Source organism: Leptopilina heterotoma, unplaced genomic scaffold, assembly GCF_015476425.1.
Source record: "Leptopilina heterotoma isolate Lh14 unplaced genomic scaffold, ASM1547642v1 Lhet_181, whole genome shotgun sequence".
In the NCBI taxonomy this organism is placed as follows: Eukaryota; Metazoa; Arthropoda; class Insecta; order Hymenoptera; family Figitidae; genus Leptopilina; species Leptopilina heterotoma.
In genome coordinates, this window is record NW_025110898.1 from 367,514 (window position 1) to 395,412 (window position 27,899).

At 29.6% G+C, this 27,899-nt stretch overlaps 1 protein-coding gene across 5 annotated transcripts in view; it reads right to left on the bottom strand.

Moving 5' to 3' along the window:
* Positions 1-27,899, bottom strand: part of LOC122500066 (diuretic hormone receptor-like) — a 95,907-nt gene that overhangs the window by 48,386 nt on the left and 19,622 nt on the right. For all 5 annotated transcript variants that reach the window (XR_006301435.1, XM_043608785.1, XM_043608784.1 and 2 more), the window contains exon 2: positions 23,953-25,029. Coding sequence is in view for 4 of the 5 variants with exons in the window: in XM_043608785.1 (XP_043464720.1) it covers positions 23,953-24,214 (262 nt within the window). In the remaining variant the exon portion in view is untranslated. The remainder of the gene's footprint in view (positions 1-23,952; positions 25,030-27,899) is intronic.

Here is a 27,899-nt window from a genome sequence, read left to right on the forward strand (position 1 = left end):
ATAATATAGGTTATGTTTTGTGCTTCTCATTGTCAACAATTTAACCACATGTAGCGCTGGTGTTCCTTTCGGTATTTTTCACCCACTATTCGGGTACCGAATTCTGTTCCACTTTCAATACAAAATTTGCATTGTCGTTCGGTCTCCTTTGTTATGTTTTTTTCCTATTGGTTATGTTTTGTGCTACAATGTTTGCCATCTGACCTAACACTGTAAGGAAATTTTAAGGTTATGTTCACCCTCTGACCTATCATTCTGACCTAATTTTGAGGTTTTGCAAACATTGTAGCACAAAACATAACCAATAGGAAAAAAACATAACAAAGGAGACCGAACGACAATGCAAATTTTGTATTGAAAGTGGAACAGAATTCGGTACCCGAATAGTGGGTGAAAAATACCGAAAGGAACACCAGCGCTACATGTGGTTAAATTGTTGACAATGAGAAGCACAAAACATAACCTATATTATTTGTTTATGTTTCACTAATTCATGTGTGTCATATATGTTTTCATGTGTTCCTCATACTTTTTTAATATTATCAAAGTAAAATAATTATAGTATTGTTTTCAGTGTTATAATTCTATCAATTGTGAATGAATTGTGTTTTCCATTTTTCCCATGCGCAGCGCTAGTGTGTGATCTATTCCCTAATTTTGAGGTTATGTTCGTCTCTTAACCTATGATCTTTGACCTGATTTTGAGGTTGTGTTCATCTTTTGACATATGCCCTATGATCTTTGACCTAATTTTTAGGTTATGTTCGTCTCTTGACCTATGACCTATGATCTTTGACTTTTGACCTTTGACTTCAAAACAATGAATCCGGCGACGAAATCTTTATATAATATAGAGAGATAATTATTATAAACATTTACTTTTCTATCCTAACTTTTATTTAAACTACTATTTAAATTATTGCAGCCATAATAGGCAACTTTTTCTTTTTTTTTATTTATTTAAAAAAAAAGTCAAAATTGTAGGATGTAGGTGATTATGAACACTAAATTGTAATTTTGAACCACTGTGCCACTACACTGTCTATAATGTAAGTTTACTATGATGGGGACATATTACGGTTTTTCTGGGTTTACCTTAAGTTTACTGTCGAACTTCACTCATAAGCTTAAAGAATAAGCTTACAGCAAGATAACGTGCTATGTGTGATGTATATTTTATAAGAATTTTTGTAAAGAGGAACTTCTAAAAAAATATGCCATATATTGAATAATACAAATCATTAGTGAATCGCAATAATGAGCCATTAATAAATCAACAATGAATCCTTTATGAATCAACTATGAATAATTAATAAATCAACTGTGAAACAAGAAGAATCAGTAATAAATCAATTATTCATCATTAATTCATCAGCTATAAATAATTAATGAGTCAACTATGAATCATTAATAGATCATTAACGAATCAGCCATAGACCATTAAAGAATTAACGAAGAATCAGTCATAAATCATGAATGAATCAACAATGAATCATTAATGTATCATTAATGAATCAATAATGAATCATTAATGCATAATTAATGGATCAAATTTAAATCAACAAGAATCATTAATAAATCAATAATGGATCATTAATGAATCAATAAGCGATGATTAATAAATCAATTAGCGATCATTAATAAATAAACTAGGAATCAACATGAATCAGTAATGAATCAATAATGCATCATTAATGAATCAGATATAAATCATTAATGAATCAACAATGAATTACTATAATTAATCAATTATAAATCATTATTGAATCATCTAGGAATCATTATTGAATCAACTATGTATCATTAATGAATCAATAATGAATCTTTAATGAATCAATAATGAATCATTAATAAGTCAATAATGAATTAATAATAATGGATCCTTAATGAATCAGCCATACACCAACAATTTTGTGAAACAAGAAGGTTAATATAAATAGAAAACAAATGAATTTTACATAATATTTAAATAATATTCACTTAAACAAGTTGTAATATGTTTGAAAAGTACATCGAAATATTATATATAAAATATATAAAAATACATTTTTCAAAAATCTGAAAAATATATTATAAAAAGAAAACTCTTAAAAAAATTGGATGATGGAAACATTTAAAGGGGAATTAATATTGTACTCTTATCATTATATTTAAAAAAATTGACACCTTAATGTCAACGTAACATTACATGTAAGGTTACGGTAATCTTATGACAATAATCACAGCGTATAGTATAAGGTCAACGTAAGCTTACACCTTATAAGATTGCATCAAACTAACACTGGAATTTTTAAAAAAATTTCTATTGTTAAATAAAAATTGTTGAAAAAGCGTATTTTTTGGTCGGGTCAAAGTGATGTAACCCCTTAATAAATCAAAAATGAATCATTTATAAATCAATAATAAAACAACAATGAATGAATGGATCAATAATGAATCATTAATGAATCAACAATGAATCAATAATGAATCATTAATGAGTCAATAATTAATCAACAATGAATCAATAATGAATCATTAATGAATCATTAATGAATCAATAATGAATCAACAATGAATCATTAATGAATCAACAATGAATCATTAATGAATCAACAATGAATCAATAATGAATCATTAATGATTCAACAATGAATCATTAATGAGTCAACAATGAATCATTAATGAATCAATAATGAATCAATAATTAATCATTAATGAGTCAATAATGAATCATTAATGAATCATTAATGAATAAACAATGAATCAATAATGAATCATTAATAAGTTAACCATGAATCAATAATGAATCATTAATGAGTCAATAATGAATCATTAATGAATCAACAATGAATCAACAATGAATCAACAATGAATCAATAATGAATCATTAATGAATCAACAATGCATTAATGAATCAATAATGAATCATTAATAAGTTAACCATGAATCAATAATGAATTATTAAAGAATCGTTAATGACTTAACAAGAAATGAATAATTAAATATACACCATTTTACTTGCTTGTCAAGAACTTAATGTAAATGCATCCAAATCCATGCATTACATATTGCAATGGTAAAGTACGTTTTAACAAAACTAATTAGAATACTAAAAAATGTTGATACCGCTTGTATGAAATTAATTTTAGACTGGAACTAAATCTAAAATGTCTGAAATAATTGACTACTTATAATTACATTATATTAGTGATATACAATGTAATAGCTTCATTTTAAAACGTGGAAGACATAGAAAACCCATTCTATATGCATAAAAAAATTCCACGATTCACGTAAATTCACGATTCACAGAGCCAAATACCGCTAAAGCAGAAACATGCGCATGCACAACTAAGAAAACTTTCAAAATGACTAATTATACTAGCTGACTTAACTAGGAGAGTTATACTTTGACAAGATTGGATTCGTGGTATTGACAAAAGGAGCATGTTGAATTGAATTGGAATCCTTACACAGTAAATCGTGAGGTATTAAAAATAACACCAGAATGGATAAAAAATAATTCATTTTACTGTTATTTTTAATTACGAATGAAATTTTATTTAAAATCTAAACCAAGTCAACGATTTATCAAAGAAAATCAAAGTAAATCTAAGTCTAAGACTAACTATGGTCAAAGTCAAAGACTGAAACTTTGACTTGGACTAAGACTAGGACTTTGGACGAGACTTTGACCAAGAATTTGACTAAGGCTTTGACTTTCACCATGGCTAAGACTTTGACTTAGACTTTGATCATGACTAAGACTTGGACTGTGACCAATACTTTGAACGAGACTTAGACTAAGACGTTGATTAAGACTTGGAATAAGACTTGAACGTTAACTTTACTAAGATTTTGACTATCACTTTGACTAAGACAAAGACTCCTTTTGCTTTTTTTTTGACAAATCGTTGGCTTGCTTAATTAGTTAGTTGATTCATTAATGATTTATGACTGATTTATTAATGATCATTATTGATCATTATTGATTTGTATTATAAAATACATCAGGATATTTTACTTTAAGAAGTTCCTTTTTATAGATTTTTTATAAAATATATACATTATAATTCACTATAGGTAGCTTTTTAATATTTAACATGAATTCATTGTTGATTTATTAATGTTTTGAAGTTGATTTATTTATGATTGATAGTTGATTCTTTATTGATTAATTAATGATTTTATTAATAATTCATTATTGATTCATTAATGATTTGTCTTATACAAATATCCTACTAATAGGAGAATTTTCAAAGCCTAAGCGATTGATTAATATTTTAGTCTCACGAGAATTGACAACTTTTTCTACAAGATATATGTACTTCAGAATATTTTACTTTAAACTGTTCCTCTTTATAGCATTCTTACAAAATATACACTATAATTCAAATTAACTAGTCTTTTTTGTAGTTAACATTAATTCATTATTGATTCATACTTGATTTATTTATGATTCATTGTTGATTCATTAATGATTGACTGTTAATAAAATAATGAAACATTATTAATTCATTATTGATTTGTCTTATATATCCAACTATTATGAGAATTATCGAAGCCTAACCACTTGACAAATATTTTAATACCACGAGTCTTAAGAACTATTGCTATAGAATGTATGTATCAGAATATTTTACTTTAAGAAGTTCCTCTCTATAAAATCCTTATAAAATATACATTATAATACAATTTAAGTAGTTTTCAATAGTCAACAATAATAATTGTTAGTTGATTCATTAATAATTTGTCTTATCTATCCAACTGTTTTGATAATAATTAAAGTCTAACCACTTAATCAAAATTTTATTTCCACGAGACTTGACAACTTTTTCTACAAGATATGTACCAGGATATTTTACTTATTGGTTGGTCCTATAGTAATTATTGATCTTATAAGTCACAGGTGTAGTTGATACAACTTTGTCAATGGGGCCGTCCATAAATTACGTAAAATATTTTTTGAAAATTTAACCTTCCCCCCCCCCCTCCTCCTAGTAAGATATTTTACATACATCAGCTCAATTTTTTCTATTGTTCGTAAGAACTAGCTACACGGAAAAAAAATACGTGAAATTTTCATTGACTCGATACTTGACTTTAGGATACGACACAAAATACTGAAAACAGTCTTGTACTTTTGCATGAGAGTTTCAAAAGCAGTCAATGAAAATTTCTAAAATAACCTTGCTTAAGAATTTCATTGACTTTCAAAAAAATTGTAAAATAAAAAAAATAATTTCCACTTGTTCACACAGTTTTTCTGAAATTTATTCACATATTTGGATAATTAATTACACAAACAAAGAACAATTATTGTATCACTTTTCGACGTTCGTCAAAACTTATGAACTAACCTATAACACACACATATATTCGCGTATAACTTAAATATAAACACACTTTTAACACTTAAAAGTACGTATCGAATTGTTCTTATATACCACATGGTGAAATTTTTCACGACTTCTGAGACATGCTATTTCACTGAAAACTGATACTTACATAACATTCTGTTTTGTGAGAAACACAAAATAAAAAATATTTTTTTGAAAGTCAATTCTTGAAGACAAATATATATTAACACTATTTGTTTTTCATAAAATAATAGTATATTCACATCTGAAATTAACACAAATGGAAACAGACGATCAGCTGGCATTTACCTTGGGTAGAAACGCGCAACGCACACTGCGCATGCTCTACAGAATTTTCAAGCGCAGTCAACTAATCTTTCACGTACTTTATAAAACTGAGCAAATGACTTTTCGTTAAAATTTAAAAAACACTGTTGCCCATACTAGTACTAGAATAACTCTAGGACTTTTCTATATTTTCTAATAAAAAGTATATGATACAGCCTTGTATTTTGTGTCCTATCCAAAAGTCAAGCACTTTCAAGGAAGGATTCACGTACTTTTTTTCCGTGTAGACCCTCCCCCATAAATGTTTTAATTAATTTATGGACGACCCCAATGGTGAATGTTTTAGTTAATGTTTTATTTGATGACTCGTACTTTATCATGATTTTTTTAACTTTGGTATTCACTGCGGTACTTTTTTTAATTTTAAAAAAGGTACTTTTAATGTGTCAACAACTTCTAAATTTACACCTTCACTCTTAAGTGTTCTATTAAATCGTTCAACAACTGACATTTTTTAGATTCCTGCATGCTGATTAAAAGTAATTTTATTCATTTTCGTTTCTGATTCAAATTGTTAATTGTAAGATTATTTTCTTTTCATTATCTGAATGCAGGTATTTTGGAATACATTTATTTACTAAATATTACATTGCATCAGCAACATCTTTTCCATTTTTATTCTCTACAGGAACAGCCCAAAAATATTTGGAAAAAATATCTATTTATTTTAAAATAAGATATCATTTCTACTAAATCTACTAAAATCTACTAAATCTACAATACCAAGCATTTTTACTCGACATCGATAAGTTTTTCAACCTAATGTATGGAGTTTATTCACTACTATTAACATTTCATCATTCATTTTCAATAATAGTTGGATATTTAAGACAGATCATTAATGAAAAAACAGTAAATAATTAATAAATCAACACTGAAGCATTAATAAATCAACAATTAGTCATTAATGAATCAACAATGAATCATTAATGAATCAAGAATGAATCATAAAAAATCAACTATGAACCATTAATAAATCAACTATGAATAATTAATGAATCAACAATTAATTATAAATAAATCAACTATAAGTCATTAATAAATCAACAATTAATTAACAATGAGTCATTAATGAATCATAAAAAATCAGCTATGAATCATTAATGAATCAACAATGTGTCATTAGTGAATCAACTATGAATTAACAATGAATCAATAATGAATTATAAATAAATCAACTATCAATCATTAATTTATTAACAATGAGACATTAATGAATCATCAATGGATCATAAATAAATCAAGTATGAATCATTAAGGAATCAACAATGAATTAACAATGAGTCATTAATGAACCAATAATCCCAGTAAAAAAAAACTAATTCAAATGAATTGAAACGAATTAACATTTTTGGTAGGCTCCAATTCGTATTTGTCACAAAGCGGGATTCACTCAAGCTCTTTGTATATTCAATTGAATTTAATTCAATATGTACCAATTTGTCCAAACGAATTCGCATTCGAAAGAAATGGCCAAGGAATGCATTGAATTCGTGCTAACGAATTGAAAAAAATTAAAGGCTCAAAACTTGTCCAGTGAATTGGTACGGATAGAAGGTTCGGAAGTTCAATACAGTTTCACGAATTCAGGAAAATTGCATCATGGCTCCAATTCGTATTTGTCACAAAGCGGGATTCACGAAAGCTCTTTGTGAATTCTTTTTAATTCATTTCAATTAGTTTTCGTTTACTGGGATGAACTGAAATATTTGTCAATTGGTTAGGAAGCGTTCCCAAATGATGTCATGTAGTTTTTTTTTTGAGATTCACCCCCTCCCACCTCTACTACAATTTCGCGCAATTTTAGATGAGAAAAATATATTATTTTTCGTTTAGTAGAGACCCACTTATTAGTTTGAACTGTATTAATAGTGGATACGTTCATACGATTAAGTAACATAAAAACATCATTTTACCCTTTTTGAAATGAAAAGTCTTTCAACGTATATTCGTCCATGATCTGGTGTATCTGAGGGAAGTTTAGCTCAGATTCTGCATTGCGCATGTTTCAGATTCTGTACCTAACCTTCCGCGCAACATTGGTCCCACGGTTTTAAAGACTTCTCGTTCTGGTGTACAGAATTACAGAAACTAAACTTTTAACACATATACGAAAGTTTTAGCACATATGCTGTTCTATTTTATCTCAGCATCTGAATAAAATCAGGGAACAATATCTAACCCTCATTTCGCGCGGCTGCTGTATCTGAGTTCAGATGCTGTGCTAAACTTCTCTCAGTGTAATTTTGACTATTAATTTTTCTCTGTGTATTTATATAGACAAGACAAATCATTAACTAATAAATTATTATTATTCAAAAAATTAATAAGAAATGAATCAATAATGAATCTTTAAAGAATTATTTAACCGTAAACCATTAATGAATCAATAATAAATCATTAATTAATCACCGATGAATCATTAACGAATCAACAATGAGTCATTAATGCATCAACTATGATTCAACAATGAATTAATATCAACTGATAAAAAACTACTTACATTTAATTGTAATGTATATTTTATAATGATTATATAATAAGAAAGCTCTTAAAGTAAAATATCCTGATATGTACTTGTCTTGAAGAAAAAAATTTTCAAGACTCGTTAAAATAAAATATTTGGATAGATAAGACAAATCATTAATGAATTAATAATTAATTAAAAAGAGACAGGTGTGAATATCTGAAATCTATTTCAGGTGTTGTACACGGAAATAAAATTTTAACTGGAACTGCAATAAGGTGAAAGTCTTAACTGAAATAACTAAAACTTTCGTTAATATAGTGAAATTTATGGTTGTTCCAGGTAAATTTCTTTGTCGTGTGTACATATACCCAATATACAGATTCACACATCACAAATTGCACTAACACATGTGTAAAATATAACACAGATGAGGGTCGAAACATGTCGAAAAAACAGTTCCCTACTCTGACGGTTGAATTAAAATGTAGGGTAGGAATCTGCATTTCAATCAACTGTTAATGATGGAATCTGCAATACCGACTGTGGGTTGGCATTGAATTCCAGATATTTATACCCAACTCACGGATTCACACATAGCAAATTGCACTAGTAAAAAGGGTTAGGCTAGAAATTAGGGTTAGGTAGAAATTAAACAATTTCAAATATACGCGCCATAACCGACTGCAGCGCTAGTGGCGGCCTCGCGAACTAATTTCAAAAACGCGCGCCATTCACCGACTGCAGCGCCAGTGGCGCCTCTAGCGGCAGCCTTGAGAACTATCGCGTAGAACTCACTTTGTTTATCTACTAGCTATTAACTTTATAATTATCTACACTTGATATACGACACGACTTTCAAGTATATTAATATTAAACTTTCCGGTAAGTAGATCACGCTTGGTAATCACTGTCCACGTCTTTAATTTTGTCAAATAAATGGTGACTAATCCCGGATGATCCCCAATTGTTCCTTGAAGTTATAATATAGTAGGAAGGATGATAACAGAGAGAAACTATGATAATAATAATAAAACTATGCTTATTAACTTCTTCCTTTAAAATAATTATTTATTAATACCGAATTTTTCTTTCCTATAATTATTGTTAAAAACAAAAGACCCCAATCGTTCCTTGAAGCTTTACTATATAGTAGGAAGGATAATAATAAAACTGCTTATCAACATCTTCCTTTAATATAATTAATTATTATTAATAGTAATACCGAATTCCTTTCCTAATTCGAATCTGTAAAAAACTATTTTTCCCATTTCGAATTGCACAGTGTTTTTTAGTAAACAAGAGAAAATTAATTGCTGGGATTCCAACTTATGTATAGCGTACTTTCGCAGTGTATACATTAGAATGAAAAATAAATCTCCAACTCTAATAAGGCTGTTGGGAAAAATTTATACGTGTTCACATTACATAGTATTTTTCATTGGCCTTTACAATTATTAAGCATTCACGGGCTAAAATGAATTTTTAAATATAACTTCCTTTCAAGAGGAAGTTTTGGTTTCTCTTTGGCTATGAAGCTTATTAGCTTTAAAATAAACCGCTTTAAAGTTCGTCGTCGTGGAATTTTTTAATTATTTACTGCATCAAAAACGACCTAATACTAAGCGTACATCTTGGAAACTGTTGTTTCAGTCCACCGACCCTTTTCAATATTTTCTCAACTTTTACCATTTTTAACGGATGATAGTAATTTCTGAATGATCTAACTCTATTTGGATAGGACTTACAAAATGCAATTAAATTCTGTTTACCCACATAGCACAATAGTATGAGGTAAGGTTATGTTGAGTACTAATCGTAAGGCACATAAGGTTACACAATATTGCTGCGGTAGACCTGAGGTGAACTTAAAACTTCCGCCATGGAGGTAAGGTTACATGTTAGGGTGTGGTGAGTATATATGATAAGGCCATGGTAACCTTACACGTTAAGGTTAAGGTAACCTTACACGTTAAGGTTGATGTAACCTTACACGTTAAGGTTGAGGTAACGTTACATGTTAAGGTTGAGGTAAGGTTACATGTCAAGGTTGAGGTAAGGTAATTATTAAGTTGTAAGGTTAAGGTAAGGTTGTGATAAATTTACCAGTTATGGAAAATATTGAAAAAATAATTAATAAATAAATATTCAATTAAAAAGTTAGTTTGTTGCTCTTCTCTATTTTGGAAACCTGACATGAAGCAGAAAATTTTGAAAACAAATTTGGGGGGACTGGGATTTGAACCCGGGATCGACGCGCATAAACCTATCATTCTAACTAACTGAGCTAAGTAGAGAACTGGTAGAAGGAAAATTAATATTGCCTTTAAGGAGTTAATCATCTTCTTGGTTCACCTTAAAGGCAACATTAATTTTCCTTCTGCCAGTTCTCTACTTAGCTCAGTTAGTTAGAATGATAGGTTTATGCGCGTCGATCCCGGGTTCGATTCCCAGTCCCCCCAAATTTGTTTTCAAAATTTTCTGCTTCATGTCAGGTTTCCAAAATAGAGAAGAGCAACAAACTAACTTTTTAATTGAATATTTATTTATTAATTATTTTTTCAATATTTTCCATAACTGGTAAATTTATCACAACCTTACCTTAACCTTACCTCAACCTTACAACTTAATAATTACCTTACCTCAACCTTGACATGTAACCTTACCTCAACCTTAACATGTAACGTTACCTCAACCTTAACGTGTAAGGTTACCTTAACCTTAACGTGTAAGGTTACCATGGCCTTATCATATATACTCACCACACCCTAACATGTAACCTTACCTCCATGGCGGAAGTTTTTAGTTCACCTCAGGTCTACCGCAGCAATATTGTGTAACCTTATGTGCCTTACGATTAGTACTAAACATAACCTTACCTCATACTATTGTGCTATGTGGGTATAGTTTTTTAACAATTCGATAACTCATCTCAACTCTTTAATTTTGTAACTAACCTAATTAATTTATTTCCGAAATTCCAAATTAGCCCTTGGTTCCTATAATTACAAAAATAATTAAAATTTAAAATAGAATATACGACTAAATGTATTATTTTAAACTTATAACATTATTTTACTAAATAGTTTGATATAGTAATTGATAGTAATTTGGTAATTATTTATTAATTGTTATTTAGTTTAAATATTGTTATAACAGAACGGTTAGAAAGCAATACTCTAAGGGGTAAGAAACGCGTAGCATCGATTGACAATAAGAGAAATGCGAGGGTACGCTTAATAGTTCTCTTGACCTCAATACATTATCTATCCTTTATGGAAATTCCTTCATCAATTAGTCAAATCTGTTATGTGGGGTTTTGAAATATTAATTAAATCAAAAGAATATGGCAAAAATCTGATTAATTTGTAAAAAATATAATAATGACAGTAGGAGGCTGGTTGGGGTCCTCCTCACAGAATCACTTTTTGTTTGATGATGACAGCGGTGGGATTTTTGTTGATTTACGAATTTTTCATTTCTCTGGTCTTTAAAACTTCTATAAAGAATTTGCGAGAGCTCTGGCTAACATTGGTTTAGATTTACTCATCAAGACAACTAAAAGGTGTCAAGCGGTGGGATTTTTTTATTTTTCCTTATAACGGTGACAGCGGTGGGATTTTTTGCTGTTTTACGAACTTTTTGTTTTTTGGTGGTGGCAGCGGTGGGATTTTTCAATTTTTCGTTATAACGGTGGCAGCGGTGGGATTTTTCGAAGCAACTGAATTTCCCCTGTTTTACTTTTTATGGAATTCAGTTTATAACTAAAATTATAAATAATTTAATATCATCATTTACTTCCACTATAATAAATATAATCAATTCTCTAAATAGATTCTCGAATTCTATTGTCCAAATAGTACAATATATTCCAAGAGCTATATTCAAATCGTTTCAGGGGGAAATTTGTATATTTCAATAGAACGATTCAGATTATGTAACAAAACAAATATTCTCCTCTGAATACTTTTATTAATATAAACAAAAATAATTTTGCCTACTCATTTAATAGAAACATTCCCTAAATCTGTTTTGGTAATAACTCTTACTCTTTGATAATATTTATATTTGAGTATGAGAAATAATAGTTTGAAAAACCTAATTAGAAACTTTTTTCCAATCAAAGTCAATTAGTCAAACAAAAAAGTAGTTATATACTAGTAAAATTCTAAGGGTTTATAGAATACATTTTTACTGACTAAAAATAAGAGACACATAATTAGATTAGGGGAAGTCACATATCATAAAAAAGTGTCTAATGATAATTAATATCGGTAATAGAAATAAATTGAGGGAATTGCTTTTTTCCTAACCAATTTCCAAGATACAGACACATTCAGTCTTTTTTTATACATTTATATATAAATAAAATTGACTTGTTATAATTTCACTTTCTCTCCCTCAAGATGACCGACAGAAGTGCTATAAAAAGAAGGTCATCCTGAGTACACTGAAAAATAGGGAAAACAATATAACGCGGTCACGAGTTTACGAGACTCTCGGGAATTAACAATCCCTTGCTGACGATTTTTGTTCTATCACAAATATTTTAAATTAAGTTAAAACAAATAATAGAATTGAATAAAAATTTTATTAATTTTATTAATTTTATTAATTTTATTCTCCCTTATTCTCTCTTTTCCAAAATCAATTCACCCCAAAATGAAACCTGATTTTTGGAAAATATAATTATTTCATTCTCTATATACAGATGTTTAGATTTATGTTTGCAAAAAGTTTATCACATTTTTGAAAATATTTTCTTGATGGAAAATATTGTTTCATATTTCAGGAGAAGGTGAAAATGCTGAAAATATTTTGTAGTAACTGGGTTGGTGAAGTGCTAAGTGTACTACGGTAGGAAATCATTAATCATTACCTCTACAAAACCTTAAAAGAAGGAATGCAATATTGACCATCTTAGGAACATCTGGTCTGCTTGGAAAAGTGTGTCAGTAAATCCGTCAGCAAATACCTATAGTATCATACCTAGTATCATTTTAGAAAAAAATGACCACAAAAGCGCTAATTAATAAAATCTTTAGTCAATAAATTCTTCAGTTTAAAGAATTCGGAAATAACGTACAAAAATTATTTCTGACCATGGTACGCAATTTACTTCAGGGATTTTGAAAAAGAAGAAGGGATACAACCGGTATTTTCGTCAATTAGACATCCTCAAGGAAATATTGTCGAATACACTATGGAAGTTATCAAAATTCTTCAGAACGTTAACGAAAGGTAGACACAACTCATGGTGGCTAAATTAAATAAAACTCATAACCATAAAATCTAGATTTTTTCAGAGATCTCATTTATTCAATTACTAATAAATAACGATTCCATAGCATTTTTTCAAGGAGCAGCAAATAGAAGTAGATTTTATTGAAAAGGTAGTGAAAGAAAAGTTTATATAAACTTATAAGAAACTCGTCTAAGTTTATCATCCAAGTTTGTCTCCAGATATATATTTGTATAGATACATTTCATATATAGTTGCTAACTAGAGCACACAGGTATTCGATCACACAAAAAGAAACTAAAAATATTAGTATTCTTTAATTATGAAAGTTTTCAAACATATTGGTAAGGGTCTAAGTATCCCACGGAAAAAGGTTTAATTAGTTGCACAGTGACGAACAAGGATTACTTCATTAAATTTAGTTCTCGAAGCACCCAATTCAACATTTCAAATAGTTTTTTTTAAAAAGCCCCAAACGGTCTTCTTACCCTTTAATGTAAAATAAATTTTAATCCTAAGATCGCTTCTGGGTCTGAGCGTGAATTCAATAAATTTAAAAGTAAAATGTGTATCCTCTTTGGGAGCTATTAGAAATTCTAATAGTATCCTAAACATCAAGTTTCTCATTTGAAATTCGGTAATACGTAAAGAAATTGAATTCTATTTTTTCCAACTAGGAAACTTATGGAGAAAATTGAGAATCACTTGGTGTCTAATAAAATATCGGCATAACTAGGGATGACATTGACATCATCCCACTACATTTCTTGTAGTGTTAATGGAAATTGAAGAGGCTATAGAAAACTTTCTCTTGAAAAGAATTGATAAAGATTAATTTAATTTTTTTTTCATTCGTATTCGAGAACACTTGAATCTATTAGTTGTTCGATATGTACTTGCGGGAATTGAAAGAGAGGATTTAAGACTATAGTGAAAATAGGATGTGACAGGTTTGTTTCTCTCTTATATACAACCTACATTTACGAGCTTGTGGAAACTTCTCTGCTTTAGAGGTAAATGAGATTTGTTGGCAAAAGGGCTACCCTTGAGGCGATTTGCACTCTGATGGAGCATACACGTAGTTGAAGTGTTACATCTGCTGAAGGTAAACAATAACTGACGACAAAGTTCTAGATGTAATTTTAAAATATATTCCTCAACAAGCTTTTACCACTTAGTTCAAATATTTACTCTTTTCTTTTTGATGTTAAAATTTATTTATTTAAATTTCTATTTATTAAATTGTTAAAATTGTCAGTTGTTCTAATTTTACATTTTAAATTACAATTCTAAAAATGTGATAAAAAATTATAATGGAATATTTTCTTAAACTGAAAATAAAATTAAGACAACTATGGAAATAGAATTTATTCTAACTGTACGTTTTGAAAATTTTAACGCTGCCAGGACAGATGCTCATTTTCCAGTGGAATACGAGATCTCAATTATTTAGTGCGAGTTGAGGTCACACACTATATAAACAAAAGGTTTGGATGTATGGAAACATACTATACAAACAGGAGGAAATTCACCATTACCTACTAGGAAATAGAGAATTAGTTAGAATAACTATAACAACAAATTATAATAACATATAATTAGCAACTTCAACAAAAAGTCATTGTTTGTCTAAGGAGGACCCTACAGAGAAACAAGAACAATTTTATTTCTCAATTTTTCAAAAAATTATTATTCACAAAATATTCGGGCATTAATCAGAAGAAAATCAACAAACTTCTTATGATTTATTCATCACCTATTGTTTATATTTTACGACTCAGTTTTTGAACATGCATATGATCCGTTACATATTCTCCAGGATTGGTTATTGTTGTACATTTATTTTTTTAAAACAACGAATTCATTTGATAGAAGAGACCATATATACAATATGTGAAACAGAATCCATATTTACCACCGCGCTCGTATTGTATTCCTTTTACGTAATTTTTTTTTTGCACAATATAAAAATTCAATTATTAAATAAAAATAATATTTAATGCTATCTACCATAAAAATCCCACTATAAAAATACGCGAGAAAGAAAATAAAAGTTCTGTATTAAATTTCATTTTAATATCTATGCAAATGAATTTGAAAAAAAAAATTAAAAACTTCAAGTTGACTCTTGAAATTAGATTGTTCCTTTTTATTGTGCGCACTCTGAAGGAAAAAGTAATTTTAAAGAAATTCGAATTCCTTCAAAGACATTGTCTTACTAGAGGGTATCTCTTACCATTTCTAAGCTCGGTAAACATTAACTTTATACATTAATATAAATAGTAGGAATATTTTTTTTCCGAATTTTAACTAATTGGCTGACCTAGATCAATTAAACAATTTCATTTTGTATATATACGTAAAAAAGTCGACTCCAAAATTTTCTATCCTATTTTACCGCGATTTATTTTTATAAAATCTGACTATACTCGTCAATCAAATATATTTAATAATTTTTTTTTTTAATTCTTTTTTGCAGTTTTGCAAATAATAAACTTTTAACAATTAATAATATTTTTAACGTGCCATTAAAAAAATTGAATGACGGAAACAGTTTATCAATTATATTTTTGTTGCTTTTCATTTTAATTAAATTGAAATCCCCAGCGTGAGGTAGAATATAATTAGACCCTCTTTTAGGAAGATTAGAAGAATTTTTGCAATGTGGTGTCTATAAATACGCATACGCGAAAATTTATGTAGAGATACTATATATCAAGAGCCAAGCCCTTTTCTTACAGTGACAGATTCAAACAGGAGAAAGCTTTCCTGTCAGTGATTGATTGCCAGACGAATACCAATGGACTGTCTTGAAAATGAAGGGTTTGCTGACATCGCGTTTCTTTTAATCTTAAAATTTGTCACAAAAAATTTAATCCTGTATTCAAGGGGAATATTTAGGGTTGGGATTTGTTTTTTAAATTTGCATAACAGGAGAGGAATATTTTTGAGTCAACAGTTCCATTTCGATTATAACATTGGGAGGATCAATAAATGTTTTACATTGTCAGATGTTTATCAACATTTGGAATTTATTTTAACTATTACTATAGTTTAATGATTGTTTGCATGACCATGGTCCAAAAATATCTAATTCCTTGATTCAAGAAATTGTTAACTCTTAACAATGCTAATTTTTTTCGGGGAGTTCAGTAAATGCGGTAAAATGCGGTAAATGCAGTAATTTCTACGAGGTGACCACAATTAGAAAAATTAGTCAGTCCAGGAGAGGCCTTCAAGTTAGTTAGTCTTCCAGAAGCCACCACCGAATCAACTTCGAGTCTAGGAACCGCTACCAAGCTAACTAGTTGTGTACTGTCATCAATTTTTTTTCGACTCCAAAGAAGAAAATCTCTTCAAGTACCAAGTGCCTTCTTCGAGTCTCGTCCTAGTCAAATTCATTCAAGGAGATAATTTCTACCACGAGGCAGATTTCTATTTTTCTAAGGACTGCATTATTTCGACTTCAACGTCAAATCAATAATTTGGTTACTCCTAGGCTGAGGGGTGTTTTATCTAATTTACATCGACACCTGATCTCCGAACCTTTCATTTTGGTTATCCCGAAAATAATTTGAGGGAAACCTACTGCATTCTCTGTTTCCGCTAGACAACGTCATTTCTTCGACCTCACACTGAAGGAGCTATCGCTTATTGGGTCTACGAATAATTTTTAAACAAAAGCAACAAATACTTTTGAATTTTGTCCCAAAATTTGAATTCCTGATTGATTCCACAAAGTTCTAATTTTCAGTGTATCTGAAGACAACTGGATCTACTCTTTCTCATTATGCATCTAAAGTCAGGTTTCAAAAATTCCAAATAGCGGATTAAGAACTAGAATTATTTGTGCAAAAGTAAAAAGAATATTTGAAAAGAAACTTAACTTAATAGAAGAATAAACGGATTCTAATTGAAAGCGGATGAAAGGGAGTTTTTCAAAGTAGCATTAATTCTCAATCGTTTGCTTATCGTGACGCACCCCATTTGGATATTTTTCACGAAACTTTGAATTCTGTAACCTACTTCATCGTCAGCTTTTCTCAATTACAAAACTTTTTTTAAGCTATTACAAATATTTATTTCTTCCTCCTCTCATGAAAGGAAGAACAATCAACTATTTGTCGTCACTATGATTTAAATTTTCCTTTTCTAAGCTTCCTAAAATTTCAAGTAAATTAAAATTCCGAATCGTATCCCCTAACTGAAATGTCAATTAATTTTGAAACAGCAAACTTGGAAAATTTCTTCCTAAGGATAGAAAAGAGCAAAAATAGTGATGACGCTGTAGGCATTAGTAGATTTTTAATAACCAATCCCAATATTGTAAACATGAAAAAATTTTGTTAAAAGAAATTTAAAAAATAGGACATGTACTATGTATGGCTCTAGACATGTACTTTCAGCTAAAAAATAATATTTCAAAAAGAATTTCGTCGTTTATTGGAAAAAAAAATTGATTGAAACAGATTTTTTTCACTTCACAACTGGGGAACCTAAAAGAATAGTTGAAAAAAGGATTAAATTCTAATTTCCCCAAACGATTTCGAATTCAGATGCAATTCTAGTTGACTATGAATAAGCATTGTCTTTGCCAAATTTTGTCCTCCTGCCGTTAATTGACTGCTTTGCTATTCATCACCATTACAGTTCTAACTAAACACTCCTTTTGTTTCGAAATCGATCGCAATTCCAATTGCTGTTTTTTTTCCCTCAACTTTCAGTTCATTTTTCCCAAGATAAAAAAATCTTTTTTGCGCCGAAAATAAACTTATGAAATATAATTGAAAGGAAAAAGTTATTTTCCCGCTAAGTGTTATAGTGGAATTCGGAAAAAATAATTTCGTGAAATTACAATCGAAAAAACGTGAGGATAATGATTAAAATCTTCATCAACAAATCTCTTTCAAGTCGATCTTCACTTTTCTGTTATATAAAATAATATCGTAGGAAAAATTTTGTTATAAATGAATTATAAAAAAAAAAAAAAAAATCTTATGAAAGAAATAATTTTTTTTAAAACTAATAATAAAGGCACTGTGTTAAAATTTTAGTTCAGTTAAAGTTCAGTTATAGTTTTGAACAGTAGAAGACATCAAGAATAAAAAAAAGTATTTTTCTTTTTTGGGAAATAATTTCCATTTGTGTGAATGATAACTAATTAATAGTTTCAGTTAATCGTTGAACGACCACTCAACATTGCAAATGACTATAGAGCGCGGCACTCTAGAATTTCACATACGAGAAATAGCAAATTTGCTGCTTTAATGTGAACTAATCGTACTTCCTCTGTGAACTACTAACTTTAAACGACCTGTTCAATTATCATTAACCATATTATAAAATAATCGCATTTCATATATATATATTCAAAAACTAGCATGTGTACCTGTTGTCGACAGGCTATTATTATACTTTCCATTCATAATTTTAAACCTCTACTCTACTTTATTCTTAAAATATTTATTTCAAAAATTCATTTTCTAACGGAAAATGAATTAAAAAGATTAAATTTAATTCCTATGTACTGCTGCTAACAATGAGAAGTACTTTGTAGAAATTGTAATAGCAGTGAAACGTTAAAAAAAATTTCTTAAATATTAGATTTTAATACGGCAAATTTTTTTTTTTTTTTTTTTTTTTTTTTTATATAAAGATTTTAATTATTAAACATTTTGTTCATAATCATGCGATAGTGAGAAAACTTCCGACTATTCGCACAATGTCTTGCAGACGACTTTGGACAATTTCCGACGATTTTCGGAAATTAGAATATCTGGTTAAAAGTAATCAATTTTTCTCACTGCGGACAGAGTAAATAAATACTTCTCTCCAAATAAATTTTTTTATTTAGAGGTTTCTCCTGTATGCTCATATCGATTACAGAATGAAATAACGAGAAATTGTTATATGACATTTCTTCAAAAAAAAAAAAAAAAAAAAAAAAAAAAAAAAAACACAAGAGAAAATAAATGTAGAAAGAGGGGTAAAGAGAGAACAAAAAAGCGAGAAAAAAATTTTTAAAAAAGCGTGAGATTGACACTGAAATGAGGAAAAAAGGAAGCAATAAAAGAGAGTATACAAAACCGAAAGAACTTTAATAAAATAAAAATTAATTTTCTTCCCCGCAATACTAGAAATTAAAACTAAATAAAGTTTAAAATTTATTAAATATTTATTATAAAAAAAAAAAATTACTTAAATTTCTTATTTAATAATGTTATTCATATTTAATTTATATTCCAACTCAAAGACAAACTATTTTAATATCATAATAATAAAATGTATGAATTGAAACAAAAAATAAATTTTTCTCTGATTTGTATTAATTTTTTATTTATCCAACCCATATCTTTAGACACTATTTATAAAAATTAACAATAAATTTCCCCAAATGCTTAATTTACGTCTGAATTTAATATTAGAACATAACTGTCAATTTCAATGATATAATAGCACACAACCAGGTTCAAAAATCAATAGATAAAAACATGTTACATCTATAAAGTCTGAATACGAAATAATCGAATGAACATGAATACACTGTAGATGCAAAAAAAAAAAACAATGAAGGGGAAAAAAAGGTTATGGATAACCATTTATGCTAATGACAATTAAGGTCATTTAAGGTCAGTAATGTGAGCTGCTACTAAATTACTAGTTGCTGCGGCATATTTTATTATCGCGTATTATTATTTTTTATTTCCATGGATAGCGTAATTATTTTTTTCCAATTAACCAGGAATACTATATAACAATGCACAATCATTGTGCGAGTGAAATCGAATCAGCGTTTTTGAATTTTTAAAAAATAATTTCAGATTCGCAATCAGTGACCACAAAAATCCCCTGAGAAATAATTTTTAGGAAAGTATAGTCCATTTTTTTTTAAGTCGTCCGCCATATTGGATCCACCATTTTGAATTTTAAATAAATAACTCTAGATTCGTAATCACCATCCTCAAAAATCTCAAAAAGTAAAAAGATTTCAAGCAATTTGAATCGATATTATAAAAGTCGTCTGCCATTTTGAATTTTGAAAAAGTAACTCTAGGTGCGTAATTAATTTAATGTTATAAAAAGCCGTCCGCCATATTGGATCCGACATTTTGGATTTTTAAAAACAGATTTAAATTTCAATTTTTTGAAATTTTCTCATTGAAATTAAATATTAAATTTAATTAAATAAAAGAGAAATAAAAATTCCTCCCTTATCTAATTAAAAAAAAAAATTTTTAATATTTCAGAAATTGAATATTAAATGTTTATTGCATTTTTTACGTTAAAAATTCTAGTATTGGAAATGACAAAATCTATATAAAGTTGTTCGATTCCATATGCACAAAACCTAGACCACTTGAATGCGAAATCGGGGATTTTCAATACTTTTTATTACAGCGATGGTAGAGTGCAAAATATTATACATATATATTAGGTCCATGAGAAATACTAAATCCAGATTTGTTTTTCGTTTTTCGTTTAATATTTCTGGAATGCTTTCTGATCGTTCGCTGTGAGCAGAGAGAGAGAAAAAAATTTTCTGAACCTATTTTTTAAATTTGTTTTTTTTTTCTTGAAGCTAATCGAAAGACAAAAAATTAAAATTATATTAGTGTTTTATCAACGAGGGGTAAGTTTAACTATAATTTCTTGAAGGTCTGCAATTAATCACATTTTTCTACTAAATTTTTGAACTTATATTGTTTCAAATAAACCTTTTTTTTTTTTTTTTTTTTTTTTTTTTTTTTTTTTTTTTTTTTTTTTTTTTTTTTAATATTTGAACCAAAAAATACAGCCAAAGGTAAACCGTTATAGGCACTAAAAGTCAAAGTAACACATTATCGTTAAGATATTTTAAATTTTATTTTAATTTTTATTATAAATTTCATTTTATAATTTTTATTTTTATTTTATTTTAAACGATAGATTCATATAATATGAAAATTTTGGTATTTGTATAATAAGCGAAAGTTTTTCTCAATAATTTTATTCTCTCCCTCTCAATATAAAGATATTTTTTTTATTTCCAAAAATACCCTATTCAAGGTACTTCTTTCTTTTTAAGAGTCCGTTAATGGTTTGGGGTTCCTAAAGGCCTCTCTTAGGCAGAAAATCCTTCAAGACGAGAGAAAAAGAGAGCGAGAGAGAGGGAGGGAGGGGTTCTCTTCAAAAGATCCGCGTACAAAATTGACATTCGATTATGACCCCTTACTTGTCGTGCTCTGCGTTCCAAACACTGAAACACACAAACCTATTGGCTTAAAATGATGTCCCACATAAAGCATTTCACGTACTCGAATTTTATCTTTTTAGATCTCGGCTATTTTTTATCAGAAGCTGTCTATATTTTATTTTTCTTCATAAAAATTATGTTTTTTCTAAATTAAAAAAAAAATTCTTTTATCACTTTTCTTTCTTACTTTTATTCAATTTTTCCATTTAAGAAATTTTTTTTTATAACTTTACTGGATTTTCAAAATTTGTATTTTTATTCCGTTGTGTTGTTGTGTCAACCCCCCCCCCCATTGTGATTTTCGAAAATCTAATAGTTTATTTAATTTTCCTTCATTTAAAAAAAAAAAAAAAAAAAAAAGTGATTTTTGAAGATTTATTTAAATTTTGGATTTCCTATTTCGAATTTTCAAATACAGACATCAAATTTGCAACGAAAAGTTAAAATTAGTGATTTTTTGGAGCGTTAACTCTTTTTTTTATTTTTTTTTCCGGCCATTTTGGATTCGCCATTTTGAATTTTCAAAAACTGACATCGAGCTTCTAATAACAATAAAGAATAAAATTACATTTTTAATGAAAACTTATTAAGTATTACATGATTTATAAGAAATAGTTAAATAGCCACGAACGTTCATGAAACGAAATGATAAATTACTGCCATACGCATAACAAAATAAAGTATTACGATTTTTATTTTATTTTTTTTTTACGATACAGTATACTTATAAGTGGAACATAAAATAATATACGCGTTCTATATTTAGGTCATCATAACTGTATTTATATATATATATGTTTCGCACAAATGCGTTGACAGACAACAAATCATTACTAGAAGGGTTACGAAACCAATATTGATAATTATAATTATTTACCAAATTCGAAAAGAAATGCGCGGCTTAAAAATCGATTCTAATTCCTTTACGATTATATAACAAAAAAAAAATAATAAATCGAGTTAGCAAAAAAAAAATCCCAACAATTTTCTCAATTTGTAGTCTCTAAAAATGAAAACTGTTATTTATTTGTTTCGAAAGGTTTATTAACCAAACGATATATATATATATATATATGTGGAAACTTAATTGAGTTTCCGGAGAAATTCGATTCCCTCTTGTAGCAGAAAAAAATTTCCTATTCCTGCAAAACTATCTATCCCCTCGGGACAGTGAGCGAAAGTACTCTTTTTCAAATCTGCAAAAACATTCGAATAAGAGTGATACTTTGTACGATCATAGAGTTCAGAGAACAGAAGGAGAAAAAAACAGATCAATCTCCCCTGGTGAATTTCCGAAAAGTAGATGATGGAAAAAAAGTTCCATGTCTCAGCTGAAGAAAGAAGAAGAAGAAGAACTTGAGTGGCCTAGTTGTGGAAATCTTGAAAGGTTTATTATTTTTTTTTTAAATTTTGCCACGACCTAAGTTACATTTTAAGTTTCACTATCTAGTCTTTCATGCGATGAAGGGAGAAAGAAAATATTACCTGGGTTCTCGGAGTTAATCCTCATTTACAAAGGCTATTGTTCAAGGGTTCGTACGTCGATTAATTTTGAAACGAGTGATCCCTAACAGGATCGGAATATTCCGAACGTTCTGGATCCTGGACCCTTGTCCAGACTCCAGAAATTAAATCTGTTTGTTATTATAATTACCACCACCAAAGATGGCCACTAATTATATATTGCCATCAACTGGAATTAATTTTTCTGAGCGGAAAAATTAATTCCCGTTGATGGCAGATTCAGGTGGTTTTTGAAGGAAGAGGAAGTTTACCGTAAAGGGAACTAAACGTCGATTAATTTTAAAACGGGTATTAATTATTCTAAGGGGACCCTGACAGGATCGGAATATTCCGAACATCCTACTGTTCTGGATCCTGGACCCTTGTTCAGACTCCAGAAATTTATATCTGTTGGTTATAATTACCACCCCCAGAGATGTCCACTAATTATATCTTGCCATCAACTGGAATTAATTTTTCCTAGCAGAAAACTTAATTCCCGTTGATGGCACATTTAGGTGCTTCCATTTTGAAGGAAGAGGAATTTTTCCAGTAAAGGGAACTAAACGTCGATTAATTTTGAATCCGTTATTAATTATTCTAAGGGAAAAACTGGATCGGAATATTCCGAACATCCTACTGTTCTGGATCCTGGACCCTTGTCCAGACTCCAGAAATTTATATCTTTATAATTACAATCCCAAAGATGTCCACGAAGAAGACCATATCTAATTTGAGGATTGGGAATACTCTAAAATTTATGAACGTGACTATAGTAGGGAATTAGCAATGAATTAGGAATTTAAAAAGTACTCACGAGTTATGTCGTACTTGATGCCGTGTAGTTCAGCAAAACATGGCAATTTGGACACTGTTCCAGGTGGAGTGGCCGGCCAACAAAGAAGAGAGTCCCAATTGATACCACATCCTTTATCAGGCTTATTGACCATAAGTTCCCTCGTCCTGCACTCCAATTCCTGATGTAGTCTCGTATCGTTTAATTCGTTAATGTAGTTCAACACATCGAGAACGTAATTCCCCTCCAAAGGGTTCGTTCCGTTAAGGGATACACTATCCATGTCCGATTTGAATCACTATTTCTTCCCGGAAATTAAAAATTCTTTAGGGAAACTTAAAATTCTTCGGGGGTGAGATAAACTTTGGTAATTTAGCCTTTAGTTGAATTTCGTTTTACGAAAAGCCGAATAGCTTTCGGCAATAACCACGTGTTGCTCACTTACTCCACTGACAGGGACAAACTGACCGATCACAAATGGAGTTTCATTAATTTCAATTTGATTTTAATTAGGATTTTAATTAGGAATTGGGAGAGAAAAAAAATTTTGATGACTAAAAGTCGTATTGGAAATTAATAATCCATTAGGGAATTTGGGGTAAGAGGCACGTGGTCCTCCACCGGCGTGGCGCTTCTCATTCTTGTTGATGTGAGCTGGCCACCTGCTGAGTTGAAACTGGCACCACGCGGTTTCCCTCCTCGTATACACACTAAGAGAGAGAGAGACGCAGGATTCCCAGCTTGCGTGGATCGCGAATAACAGCAGCAGGACGACTCCTACACGTTATGGATTTTCGAGTCAAACCTGGAAATCGTGCTTTCCAGGCTATGTGCGTTCAGGACGAAGAGCATGCGCCATTTTCTCCTCCACTCTTTTCGAATACAATGGGACGACAACGTGCGCGTTCTTCTTTCCGCCTGCGGCTTACTTTTCTTTAAAAACCTTCCTGGGCACCGTCTTCGCGAATTGTCTCTTTATCATAAAAACTTCTTTTCATATCCTAATTCCCTTTCCTTCTTCTTTTTTCCCCTTTCAATATCGATCCTCCTTCTTCTTCTTTGAATCCAAGATTTTTCTCTGAACCGTTATTTGGTTGCCTGTCAAACAGAAAAGTTGATGTTCCTAAGTACCTATAAATCAGATCACAAATCAGTCAGGGGATTTTCTGAGATTAAATCCACTTTATGATGAAATAGGGGGAGGAAACAGCATTTCGCACTTTTTCACACCAGATAGGATCAAAATCTTTTTTTTTTGAAGAAAGGAGCCGAAAAATGGTGGAAATAGCTTTAGATGCTGACAATAGGATCAGAAAAAGAAGCTACTTTTTCTTCATAAGAAATATAGAAATAGAATTGAAAAAAATTATCTTCTTCATGAAAGTGAAAGAAGATGTTTTCTCAATCAATATCCGCACGAAGACATTTCTATCTCAATCCTTAACATTCATCAATGTGATTTATATTTTCGAATAAATCGAAATGGAGCTCTTTTCATTAATTAACATTCTCAAATTTTATTAAAAGAAAAAAATTCATTGCCATATCGGCAAAGATTTAATTACAATAAATATTATTGTCGCATCATATTCGTTTACGCATAAGTTAGCAAAAGGAAAATACAAAAATGGATATTCAGTGAAACACCGGAGCGAAGATTAAAATTTCATTTAAATTCCTTCTTTTATTCAATATACAAAGTATCGTTTTTAATAAACATTAACGAATTTTCATGTTCTTTGAAATTGAATAATAATATGATTCTTCACCGGTACCGGTGAAAAGGAATACTTTTAATTGTCAAGGGGTTTTTTTTTTTTTTTTTTTTTTGAAAAATTCAAAATGGCGGATAAAAATTTTAAAAATTCATTCAATTGACCTGAATTCACTTAAAATTTCTGCCTTCCCAATGGGAAATTTACAACTGGCGTAGTACTGCGCCAGCACTGGCAGCACTGGCGGCAAGGCTGAGAGCCAGCACTGGCATGGCACTGGGATGATAACGCCGTCTGGCGCTGCCGAAGTACTGTCTGTCAGTGCTGCCAGACAGCGCTGGCGCAGCACTGGACCAGTGCTGGCTGAGAATATTGCCGCAATTAATGCCGTATTGTTATTAATTAGTTGTAAATTAATTATTATAAATAATTTAACAACAAAATGGTAAATAATATTAATAAATAGTTATTATTCATAAAATATTTCTCTTCTTAAAGAAATTGTATTAAAGATGGAGACTAACAATGGATATAGTAAATGAAGTAGAAAAAAATTGTTTATAACATTTAAAAATTAAATAATAAACAATTACAGTAAGTGTGCATTAGATTTTCATATTTTAGTACCTAACGATTGGAATCTAGAAATATCGCAAACCTATGAAAATAAACAAAATTGCTGACGAGGGGAATCGAACCTACGACCTACGGACTAACAGACTAACGCTCTAACCACTATGCTAACGACACATGTGTACAGTAAAGTATTAATATCTCAGTATCATTCAGACATACAATTATTGAGTCAAAGATGAGAAAAAAATAGGGATACGTTAGAAATAATAAATTAAAATAAAATAAGTTAAACTAAATTTTTAATAATTAAATTAAATTACTTTATTGCATTTAACATTTTACGTAATTCTTAAATTACGTGGTAATTTTTTAATAATTTTTTATTCATAGTAAGAAGTATAATAGTATTTTAATAGGAACCAAATTATTATTGAGATTAAAGTTTAAATTTTGTTTATAATTTTAATTTGTTTAAATAATTTATTATTTACAAAATTAGACAATTGTGTTAAATTGTTATTATTAAATTTAATAAAAATAAAAAATGAACAACTGAAAAGTAAAATATTAATTTTTTTCAATAAATTTATATTTATAAACATTCATAAACTTTTTTTATAATTTTTTTCAAGTTTATGGCAAAAAAGCAATGTTGGCAAAGAGCGTTGTGAACAATTTTTCTATACTCAGACAGCACTTGCCGCCGTGGCTTGTCCAAGCTTCGGCGAAACAAAAATTCTGTACTGCGCCAGCTCTAATTGTCGAGGCTCGGCTAGAGTACGCCGAACAATCGCCTGAGTACTAAGCCAGTGGTGAACATCGGCACTACACTGGCATTTCCTATTGGGTTATTTCTAATTATACTCTTCAAGTTTTTTTTAAAAATACTAAATTTTTTTAAATATAATGAAATTACATTATTTCTTTAACCCTTTAACGCCCAGTGGTACATACGCTGTACCACAAATGCATTAAAGTCATCATAACTTTGAAACTAATACATATTACTAAAAATTTTAAATTCTTAGCTCTAGTAAAACTCTTCCAGCAGATAATTAAAAAAAACAAAAGTAAAAAAATAATAATAAATAAATAAAATAATAGTAAATAAAAAAAGTGTCAAGATACATTTTCTCCTATGATGGACGAAAAAATTAAAAAAAATTAATCAGATTCGTTTAAAACTTGTCACTCGGGGGTTTTTGGGGTCGCTGATTACGAATATGAAGTCAAAATTGCAAAATTAAAAATGGCGGATCCAATATGGCGGACGAAAAAATAAAAAATAATGGGATTTATATGAAACTTGTCACTCGGGGGTTCTTGGGATCGCTGATTACGAATATGAAGTTAAAATTGCAAAATTCAAAATGGCGGATCCAATATGGCGGACGAAAAATAAAAAATAATCGGATTTATATGAAACTTGTCACTTGGGGGTTCTTGGGGTCGCTGATTACGAATATGAAGTTAAAATTGCAAAATTCAAAATGGCGGATCCAATATGGCGGACGAAAAATAAAAAATAATCGGATTTATATGAAACTTGTCACTTGGGGGTTCTTGGGGTCGCTGATTACGAATATGAAGTTAAAATTGCAAAATTCAAAATGGCGGATCCAATATGGCGGACGAAAAAATAAAAAATGGGATTTATATGAAACTTGTCACTCTGGG